The sequence below is a fragment of the Tachysurus fulvidraco genome, chromosome 14 (assembly GCF_022655615.1).
Source record: "Tachysurus fulvidraco isolate hzauxx_2018 chromosome 14, HZAU_PFXX_2.0, whole genome shotgun sequence".
Classification (NCBI taxonomy): Eukaryota; Metazoa; Chordata; class Actinopteri; order Siluriformes; family Bagridae; genus Tachysurus; species Tachysurus fulvidraco.
This window is the reverse complement of record NC_062531.1, coordinates 6,126,906-6,138,581: the sequence shown is the minus strand read 5'-3', so window position 1 is coordinate 6,138,581 and position 11,676 is coordinate 6,126,906. Positions and strand designations below refer to the sequence as shown.

The 11,676-nt window shown below is 38.2% G+C and overlaps 1 protein-coding gene across 1 annotated transcript; it reads left to right on the top strand.

The window, feature by feature from the left end:
- Positions 1 to 4,484: 4,484 nt before the first annotated feature.
- Positions 4,485 to 10,361, top strand: endog (endonuclease G). The gene is made up of 4 exons (XM_027133110.2): positions 4,485 to 5,166; positions 6,129 to 6,238; positions 7,046 to 7,319; positions 9,574 to 10,361. Exons 1-4 carry the CDS (start codon positions 4,648 to 4,650, stop codon positions 9,580 to 9,582), a joined length of 912 nt encoding a protein of 303 aa, XP_026988911.2. The 5' UTR covers positions 4,485 to 4,647; the 3' UTR covers positions 9,583 to 10,361.
- Positions 10,362 to 11,676: the final 1,315 nt, after the last annotated feature.

Here is an 11,676-nt window from a genome sequence, read left to right as displayed (position 1 = left end):
ATGTGGTTGCTGTAACACCCGTACACCATACATGTCCCTGTCAGATAGCTGTTGCATTATAAACCATTATAAATATACACATACATTTTTTAAAGATAATTTGATGTAAAGCCTAGCCCTCGTGTCAAAGCTGCTGTTATAGAAAATAAATCAACAGCTTCTGAGCAGTAGGATTTGAAACTTCAACAGTGTTATAGGGTAGAATATTTTATTCTATATTTTATATAGACAGATGTATGTGAATGCCTGACCTTCACACCTACTATACATGAGCTATACAAATAATGGTAGTAATATGGGGCTTCCAAGACCATGGAAAGAAGTCAGATTTTTTTCCATTAAACTTCTTGTTGTTCATAAAAATCTAATCATACTTCACTCCTGTCTCCTCTGTAAGCAATTGAGACATAGGCCTTGTTTGGGTTACATCATACAGTATATGACTGATATACATCAGATACAGTTGGGAACCATTTATTTTCATTCCCTGTTACTCCAGGACTGAATCAGGGATCAACTCTTGATCCTCTTGTCATAACACACGTGGTTACACATCTATAGTTGATTTATTCCCTACTTATTCCCTATGATCTCAGTTTTTACTACGCTGATGACAGCCATATTTATGCTATCAATAAAACCTACAACTGATTTGTTACTCTACACTAGGACAGCGGGAGGAAGGATCATTTTCTCAAATGAATTACTGCTTTAGAAAAGTAGTGACTGTCTAGGTTAAGTAATTAATTCATTGATTTGTTTATTTCTTTATTTCATTTTAACACTTACATATTTTGGAATAAATATTCTTGTCTGTTTACACTAACATTAAAGAAGTGTCAGGCTTAAAACCTCAAGTTTCCCAATAATAATAATAATAATAATAATAATAATAATAATAATAATAATAATAATAATAATAATAATAAAACAACCAAAGCTGAACACAAAGTGCTATACAGCATAAAATACAAATAATAAAATGATTAAATAGTAACAAAATAAAATAATAACAGCAATAAATCAGAATTAAATAAAAATCTGTGAATAGAAATGTGTTTTCAACCGTTTTTTAAATAAGAAAACAGTGGGTGCCTGTCTGATGTACAGAGGCAAGTTGTTCCATAGCCTACAGTAGGAGCAGCAACAGAGAAGGCTCGGTCTCCTCTAAGTTTCCTCTTTGACCATTTGGTGTCCAGGAGCAATTGATCAGCTGACCTGAGCAAACGGGCAGGACTGTAGGGTTGAAGGTATGTCCGTAAGGTATGCCGGGGACCATTTAAAGATTTAAAAACAAATAATAGCACTTTAAAGTGAACCCTATAATTCACCCGCAGCCAGTGAAGTGAGCCAAAATTGGTGTTATATGGTCATACTTCCCTGAACCAGTCAAAAGACGTGCAGCAGCATTTTGGACCAATTGAAGGCGAGGCAAAGAAGACTGGCTAAATCCAATATAAAGTGCGCTACAGTAATCCAGTCGAGATGTAATAAAGGCATGAATTACCGTCTCAAATTGTTGCCTGGACACAAGAGGTTTTATTTTTGCCAGGTGCCTTAGGTGAAAAAAACAGCTTGTCTTCACCACTGCACTAATTTGGCTATCCAATTTAAAGTCTAGATTAGTTATCACAGGTCTAACGTGGGATTCCAAGGGACCCAGGTCAACAGGGAGAGACTTACAGGAGCCACTTGGGCTAAACAACATCACCTCTGTCTGGCTTAGTGGTTAGCACGTTTGCCTCACACCTCTTGGGTTGGGGGTTCGATTCCCGCCTCCGCCTTGTGTGTGTGGAGTTTGCATGTTCTCCCCGTGCCTCAGGGGTTTCCTCCGGGTACTCTGGTTTCCTCCTCCCGGTCCAAAGACATGCATGGTAGGTTGATTGGCATCTCTGGAAAATTGCCCGTAGTGTTTGATTGCGTGAGTGAATGAGAGTGTGTGTGTGCCCTGTGATGGGCTGGCACTCCGTCCAGGGTGTATCCTGCCTTGATGCCTGATGACGTCTGAGATAGGCACAGGCTCCCCGTGACCCGAGAAGTTTGGATAAGTGGTAGAAAATGAATGAAAATTCACTGCCATCCAAGCTTTAATATCAAGAATAATATCCTTTCACTTTACAGATATGTAGACATCACCTGCATATAGACACGTGACAGTGCTATTTTAATTTAAAAATCATGCTTAAGCATTCAGGTTTGTTTTAATATTATTTTTAAATGTGCAAATTTTAATAACATGGCCACACGTTACATGCTACATGTGCACATCTGTAGTCACCACCTCACACCTTTAAATACTCAAAGTATCTGCTGAAATTATCCAATTAGTTTTCAGAAGTGTGGTTTGTTCTCAGTGTGATGTGATTTTTTTAGTTATCACTTCTTGTCGGTTTTCTATGAAGTGACCTTGAATCTCAGAAAGGTGCTACACAAACATAATATTAAATGCTGAAAGCTGCATTAGAAGTGTTGATTAATGTTAGATTCCTGGTTTTGCTTTGCAATGAACAATTACTAGGCTATGATGACCACAGACTCAGACATGCTGAGCATAATAAAATGCATAAAGCCATCTGTGCAGAGAGAAAGTGACAGATCCTCACAGAGGGAGAGGGAGAGAGAGGGAGAGAGAGGGGGAGAGAGAGAGAGAGAGAGAGAGAGAGAGAGAGAGAGAGAGAGAGAGAGAGAGAGAGAGAGAGAGAGAGAGAGCGAGCGCTTTTAGTCAGCACTGCTAATCCCAGGTGAAGGGTTCTGCTGTTCTTAAAAAAGCGAACATAACCAGTAAAAAATGTGCAAACCAGAAATGGACTGTATGGTATAATAGGAACAACATATACATAAATCTTATTGAATGAAAGAGAAGTGTATTGACTAAACTGGGATTGAGTTTACTTTAGTAAACTAAATGGTTCTTGGGAGGATTATAGGAGACCCTATAGATTACCACAATTTTTTTTTCTTTTTCTAAATGTTTCCAAATAGAACCCTACTAAGTGTAAGAGGGTGTGTTTTCCTAAGGGTGTACACATAATATGAATTACACATGTTTACCAGATGCAAGATCAATGAGATAACTGATTTTTTTTTTTTTGTGATTTGAATTCTTGTCTCTAATGTAAGTGTATATTACATTAGGTGTTATGGTGGACACAGGACTGAAATCCTCTACATACACGTTTGAATTTGACATATTTCATGCATTGCTGCCTCCATGCTCTCCGGATTTGATCCTGAGCAAAGGTCACTGTCTGTGTGGAGATTTCTGTGTTCTCCCTGTGTCTGTATGGGTTCTCAGGTGTCCTCTATTCTCCCCAAAACAAGCCAATATGTTGACTGGCTACTGTAAATGCCCCTAAATGTGACTGAGCGTGTGCAGCACGGCCTGCGACTAACTGGCTTCTCACCCAGGCTGTATTTCCACATCCCACTCGGTGCTCCTGGGTGACCCTGACCAGAATAAAGCAGCAACTGAAGATGAATGAATGAACGTTATGATGTTTCATATTAATAGGCACACACATTGGAACTTGTTTAACTTTTCTCATGTGTTATTAAAGAAAGGCGCTAGAGCGCGGGGACTGCGGCAAACGGCTTTTCAGCTCCTGAGAAGCACTTTTGTACATGCATGCAGGGATTCACTCAAAACACATGCTGATACCTAAGATTGCATGAAAATGATCATACCACACACAGATCATCAGATTTTTGAGTGTAAATCATATTTTTATCAACATATTGGCCTGTAATATGAACTATTATATTTTATATTATTTAGCATAAAATAATGTAAGAAAGCTTTTTTTCCCCGAGATTTCTGACAAACACACTGTGTCCTATCATGTTTCATGGAAACAAGGTGAAACAGCCCATTTCAAGCTTGTCAGATGTGTGCTTATAGAAGGTTTCACGAAAAACCATTAAACTTGCAGAAAGGCTAGTTAATTTTAGAACTCTAGATAGATAAATAGAACGTTGTTATTTACATAATACAGGTACAAAGCAAGTTTGGCATCTACCAGAAGTGCAAAGAGTAGAAATTGTGCAAATAGACAAGTGCTGTACAAGATAAATATGTAGCATATATACAGCATGTAATATATATGTAAACATATGTACAGTGTGTAATATTATATATGTAAACATGTTTACAGCATGTATATATGATACATGAATAAAATAGTACAGATGTACGTAAGGCACAATATGTGTAGAGAAAAAAAACACAATATTTAATATGTACATTGTATGTAGAATTGTACAGAAGTTCTATACAGTATTTGTTCTAACAGTGTAGTGTAGAGTTCAGTAGTGTGATGCTGGATGGAAAAAACACTGGATATCCAGGCCAAACAAAGAAAACGTTTCGATTTATACAAATAGACATGTCTTGTGTGTGTTTAAAAAAAAAAAAACACATTTATTACTTTCAGATAAAAAAACACAAGTATTTGTACCGCTTTAAGAAATACAATGACGTCATAACCCTGCGACCGAGCTGGAAGGTTAACCGGCTTCATGTAGCTACTGTTGAATCCACGTGAAATTAAAACGAAGCGTTAGAGACGCGGATAATAATCGGATGAGATCGTCGATCAGAGTAAAACGACAGCAGTAATAACTCTTGAGACACTTTAAGACAGTGTAAAGATGCAGCGCCTGTTTTGTTCCCGGTGCTTTATTTCTGCAGTGTCGCTGGCAGTCGGTGCCGGTGTCGGTGTCGCTCTGAGCAGCGGCTCGAGCCGCTTTGTTCCTGAACATCAGCTCTTCCAGAGAATCCCCATCATCCCGATGCCAAGTGTGAACGCAGCGTCTGAAATAACCCCGTATCAGCATGGTCAGTTATCCCCGAGCAGACCCACCAAGTACGGCTTCCCGTCTCTGTCTCACATCCAATCTCGGGAGTCTTATGTCACCTGTTACGATCCGCGGAACAGGACCCCAGCCTGGGTGATCGAGCAGCTCAGTGCGGAAACTCTGACCGGAAACTCCGACCGGAAGCTGTGCGACTTTAAGGAGGATGATTCAGTGCACGTGTACCACCGAGCAACAAACAGTGACTACAGGGGGAGTGGCTTTGACAGGGGACACCTGGCCGCTGCAGCCAATCATAAATGGAGCCAGAAAGCCATGAATGACACTTTCTACCTCAGCAACGTGGCACCGCAGGTCCTTCATCATCCAGATGATTTGCATTTACAGCATTTGGCAGATGCGCTTATATCCAGGGCGACTTACATTATCTCAGTTTAATGCAATTGAGGGTTAAATGGCCCTACAGTGGCAGCCTGTTGGATCTGGGATAGAACTCACAACCTTCCAATTGGTGGCCCAAAACCTTAACTACTGGGCTGCCACTGGGCTGCCACTGGGCTGCCACTGGGCTGCCACTGGGCTGCCACTGGGCTGCCACTGGGCTGCCACTGGGCTGCCACTGGGCTGCCACTGGGCTGCCACTGGGCTGCCTGAACAACTGGGATAGTGGGATAGCTATATCATGCTCTGCACATTTTAGTGTTGTCCCTGCTCCAAATACAATCAACTAATTAACAGCTATTTATTTATTTATTTATTTATTTTTGCTAAAAAGAATAGTGATGCATTCCAGTTTGTTAACCATTTTGCATCAAACTAAGCCTTTAATTTAACTTTTGAAAAGCAATTTATATGCTCTTCAAGATATTTTGGACTCAGTGTCTCTAAGTAAAGTTAAGCTCATTTTTGTAATGTTCTGCCTTCAAACATGACGAACAGACGGCTTAAATAGCCGGCCTTGCTTTCTGCACATCCTTTTCAAGTCAACAAATTGTTGACTTGAAGAATTATGCGAATATATTTCTCATAAAAGAACATGCAGACCTGCACACACACACTGTAGAGTGAAAGGAAATGTGGGAGATGAAATTAATGTAATGAATGCAAACAATTCAGAATCCCTAACCCTGCTTTTATTATCAGTTTAATTCAATTTCAGTTTGTCATTCCAAGCTTCACACCAAAAGATGCAAAGAAGAACAAAAATGACGAAGCATCAGAATCAAAATAAAAAATAACACAAAACCTGTAATAAATAAATTAAATGGTAAACTTTACATATCTATTTTTTCATATCTATTTTTCTCTCTCTGCAGAATCCTCACCTTAACCAGAATGCATGGAACAATTTGGAGAAGTACTGTCGCTCTCTCATTAAATACTACGAGAACGTGTACGTGTGCTCGGGGCCACTTTATCTGCCCAGGTACATGACAGTTACTGCAGCTAACCTTGACACATCGGCACTGCTTTTAGATTTTTTCGAAAACTCAGCTGTGTCAACAATATAGGTGCTTTATCTGCTAAATGCCGTAAATGTAAATATAGGTGATGGGTGATCACACTCATAATATTTGAAAAGATGATTGAAACTCGGTGCAATCATGTCTGTTATGCGTCACTGCTAACAGCTGACTCTGATCCGTGCTCTGATCTGAGGGACGACTGAAATCATACAAAATCCATGTAAAGGAAGTTGATATGATTGACAAATTTAATTTGAACTTATAGAAGCATGCATGCTGGATTTTACACCCTGTGTGTGTGTGTGTGTGTGTGTGAGTGTGAATTATTAGATGCATTATGCATCTGACTTTTGTACATTGAATGTGATTGGTTTATTCTGAACAAAGCCACACCCCAAATTATAAAAAAAAGCCTGAACAACCAGATTATTTTCTTTATTTCTTTCTTTCTCCAAAAAAAAAAAATCTGATTGTTTTCCCACTTAATTTGTATATGTTTAAGTTTTAGTTTGGGCTGGGAAAAAGTTCTGATATGATTTATCTTGGTTTTAATTTTTTAACATCACAAATAACTGACATTTTTTATCCATTTCTCATATACTTGCTTTGTCAGAGCAAGATATGGAGACAGGATTGATAGTTTTCATTAAGTTGCTGCTCAGGCACTAAGAGAGCTTCTTCCTCACATGTTCATACTTCTGTTAATAAGTGTAAGAAAATAGACACCGTTTGTGCAAACTTAATTCAGACTTTGTGCTTTTCCTCAGACAGGAGTCTGATGGGAAGATGTACGTGAAGTATCAGGTGATCGGGAAGAACCATGTGGCGGTTCCTACACACTTCTTTAAGGTTGTGATTCTGGAGAAGAAGCGTGGCGAGGTGGAGCTGCGACCCTACGTGATGCCTAACACACCTGTCGATGAGAAGATCCCACTCGAGCGCTTCTTGGTGCCCATCGAGAGCATCGAGAGAGCATCGGGGTTGCTGTTCGTCCCCAACATCCTTAAGAGGACCAACAGCTTGCAAGCCATTACTGCTAAGGTGTGAGCCTTTCTCCACACACACACACACACACACACACACACACACACACACACACACACACACACACACACACACACACACACAGCTCACACTGAATGTATGATTTACTTTCATTCAAACTTTCCTTTGTGAATCACTGACAGCTTCTGAAAAGAGCTTAAGCACAAATCCGTGTGATGTTTCAGCTACTGAGAGAGATTTTAAATGTCGCATCAAAGATTTATATATTGCATTATTTTATTCGAAAATTGTCAATTGTATTGAATGTTCTAATAAAAATGTTGCAGCAACTCACCGTCTTTATTTTTTTTTAATTTACAGCTCTGACTTTATAAAATGTATTGCTTCTGTATGGCGTCTGAGGCTGTATTTTTATGTAGTGGATCTTAATCCTCTTTCTGATTTCGAGCTTCTTACATACTATCAGGCCCAGTAATGCTGCACCATTTAAAGAAATACATTTTACCGTATATACATCTGCAAAAATCGTCCTAGTTAAAACATCTTATTTTGAACACTTTACTGATGCTTTTAACATTTTAATAAAATACGTATTAGCTACTGCTACGTCTAGTTCATTTGAGTTCAATTAAAAATAAACTGCATACATAATGGTTGAGTATGCATACTATGCATACTAATTTTAGAAGTATGCTTTCTTTTGTTTGGAGAAATCTTAATATTTGAGTATTTTCAGTATTTTCTAGCTTGTTTATTTTGCATTTTTTGTGCATATTGATGGGCCAGAAAAATTAATCTGGATCAAAATGATCCGGATTTGGAAATCCCATTTTTTTCTATTCAGGATCAGGTTTTTCAAAGCAACATTGGATTGGATCACCCTGATCCACATACACCGTTTTCAAGATTACCAAATCTGTGCTCTAAATGGGACAATATATCACAACGTGGGCTACCAGCTATGTAAAGAACAGGTAGAAGAGCCAACATGGGGTCACTGTAAAACTTTTTTATTTTGAGGCAAAATCCAAAAATAACAAACATCCACTTATAATTGCTTATAAATCCACTTCCATTTCTAATTTCTTTTATGACCCCTCATCTTAGTCATAAAAAATAAATATACATTATCAAATACATTGTGGATATTTTGAAAAAGTTTTTTAAAAAAAATAAAATGGCTACATGTCCAATAGTTAACAAAATAAAGAATGTTCAGGCTTCTTTTTCATCTGAGGAGGACAGACCAGCACTTCCAAGCTCTGATTTTAGGAGGCGGATCTGATGTTTTGTTTTGAATTTTTGCTTCAATAAAAGTATATACACTAAATGATACAAATGTATTATTTGACCCATTTTACAAGTTTTACTACATTTTCCTCCTGGAATCCACCCTGAAATCCTACCCCCTGTTGGGATCAGGATAATCCTGTTTTTTGGATCAAAGTTATCCAAATCCTACTGACAAGTTTTGAACAACACAAACTGAAGGTTTGATCCAGATTCAAACTAGGATTGGATTTCGTAATCTTATCGGATTTCAGATTCCTTCTTTCCCTTTTGAAGAACAAATTTTCAAGATTTGATCCAATCCGATAACCAAAATTCGATCAGCTTACCTTTGAACGACTGGCCCGATATGATTTATAAAAGGAACTCATTTAATAACAAAAATGTAGGAGTTGCAAGATTCAAAATAAACGAACTAATAGGAAATAAAATAAGAGGAATACGCACACTTGAAATTGAAGTATGCATACTATTCACATTTATTTTTGTAAGTAGGAATGCTACGCATATTTAATTTTGGAGTACAATGCACACTTATGTTTTGCAAATCTAAAAAATTGTAACATCTTGTATATTCAATTTTATCGACTCAATTTATATGTATAGCACTTTTTCAAATGTCTCAAAGCAGCTTTACAGAAGTATAGAAACAGAATAAAAATGAAGTTTAAAATGAAGTCACTATATATATCTTTAACACCTATCTCTATAGCCGTATACATCAAGGCATTTAGCTGCTATTTTGACTCCTAAAGTAAATTACTATTGTCAAATGGATCACAATACGATACAAAGTAGAATGTTGGGATTTTGCTTTTCCTTTATGTAATGGTTTAAAAAGCTTTTTAAGAGGAACGCTCATGCAGTCTTGTGATCAGTAGTTAAACAAATGTTCAGAATATTTTTCGTGCTTTTTTCAGTAAAAATGAAGTATTCAGTGTTTTAAGCATGTGTCCTATCACTTATATGCTGATGATATTTAGTTATACTGTTCTTTCAGGGAGTCTGAGTTTCACTTGCTGTCTAGCTTGTTGGAGTGTCTGTCCTGTATTAAGGAGTGGTTGGGCAGTAACTACCTTCAACTAAATCCGAAAGAAGACGGAAACTTTGATCATTGCCCCAGATAAGAAAATTCCACAGATCAGGCAACATCTTGGTTCTTTGGGCTCTTCTGTTCAGTCAAGCCTCAGGAACCTTGGTGTTGTATTTGATAAATCCATGTCTTTAGGTCAACATTCAGGACAGTTGGTTAAAAGCTGTTTTTATCACTTACGGAATGTTTCTAAAATGAGGAAAATGTTGTCCAATGCAGATCTAGAGATGATTATACATGCTTTTATCTCTTCACGTTTGGACTATTGTAATTCACTTTTTACCTGTCTTAACAAACGTGTTTTAAATCGTCTTCAGATTGTTCAGAATTCAGCAGCGAGGCTTTTAACTGGAACCAGCAGAAGATCTCACATCACACCAGTTGTATACTCTCTTCACTGGTTACCAATCAAATATAGAATTGATTTTAAAATTTTGGTCCTCACTTATTGAGCCCTTCATGGGAATGCTCCTGGTTACATCACTGACCTGTTGACCCCTTATGGCTCTTCGAGAGCATTGAGATCATCAGGTCAAAATCTGCTTGTGGTCCCTAAAACCCATTTTAAAACTCGGGGGGATCTTTCTTTTCAGTCTGTGGCCCCCAGATTGTGGAATGCGTTGCCCCTGTCTCTGCGTGTGGCTGATACTGCTGATTCCTTTAAAAAGCAACTGAAGACCCTCTTATTTAGACAAGCCTTTAGCTGATTGAGCTTTTATGGTTTCATCTCTGTTGTAGTGTGTTTTTATTGTTTTATAATTGTAGTTTTATCATCTCTATAAATTTCTCTTTTATTGTTTTATTGTACTTCTAAGTTTTATTGTTATATTTTGTAAAGCACTTTGTGATTCTATCTGTGAAAGGTGCTATATAAATAAACTTTACTTATTTACTTACCACGCATACTCAATTTCATTTTTGAAGCTATTTCTGCTGCCTCTGAGTAGCGAGAGCTTCATTTTGTGAACTTTCATTTGATCATGTTCAGTATTCTCTTTCATCAGGAGATGATGGTGTTGTTGAACCTGACAAGTGTGAATCAGCAAGAGTGTGTGAGTGTTTTTGTGTGTTGTAATTGCACACTTTTCTCTTTATATTTGGTTTGAAAATTTGAATTTACTGCAAGGCGGTCATGGTAGCTTAGTGGTTAGCACGTTCGCCTCACACCTCCAGGGTTGGGGGTTCGATTCCCACCCCCGCCTTGTGTGTGTGGAGTGTGGATGTTCTCCCCGTGCCTCGGGGGTTTCCTCCGTGTACTCCGGTTTCCTCCCCCGGTCCAAAGACATGCATGGTAGGTTGATTGGCATCTCTGGCAAATTGTCCGTAGTGTGTGAGTGAATGAGAGTGAGTGTGTGCCCTGTGATGGGTTGGCACTCCGTCCAGGGTGTATCCTGCCTCGATGCCCAATGACGCCTGAGATAGGCACAGGCTCCCCGTGACCCGAGAAGTTTGGATAAGCGGTAGAAAATGAGTGAGAGAGAGTGAGTGAATTTACTGCTGCTGATAAACCATAAATCCTGAAAACTCTTCATTTAAATGTACTATTTCATTTAGAACAGTATATCGATTTTGATCTTGAGGAAAATTTCCTTGAGATGATATGAGGAAGAAACCTTGAGAGGAACCAGGATCCGAAGGAACTTCATCCTCATTTGCTCATTTGGGTGACACTGGACAGGAAATAATTGAAATGTAAATAATGTCCTTCCTACAATAGTTTATACAGTATACATGCTTTGGCTGGATTACAGCTATTTTAATGGAATTAATACTTTGCTATTTCTGCTTTCTTTCTTATGTGAATCAGCGAGTGTGTGTGTGTGTGTGTGTGTGTGTGTGTGTGTGTGTGTGTGTGTGTGTGTGTGTGTGTGTGTGTGTGTGTGTGTGTGTTGTGACTGCAGACTTTTGTGTATATTTTCTCACACATTATTTATGTTTACATTCTTGTCTTTTAAGTATGCAGATTTCCCCACACTTATTTTATATGGATGAAAACATATACACTATAGT

Excerpts from the sequence above, each read along its gene's own strand:
- endog (XM_027133110.2), top strand. The coding sequence starts at position 4,648 with ATGCAGCGCCTGTTTTGTTCCCGGTGCTTTATTTCTGCAGTGTCGCTG. Across the intron at positions 5,167-6,128 it reads TCAGCAACGTGGCACCGCAG|AATCCTCACCTTAACCAGAA; the intron begins GTCCTTCATCAT and ends CTCTCTCTGCAG. Across the intron at positions 6,239-7,045 it reads GGGCCACTTTATCTGCCCAG|ACAGGAGTCTGATGGGAAGA; the intron begins GTACATGACAGT and ends GCTTTTCCTCAG.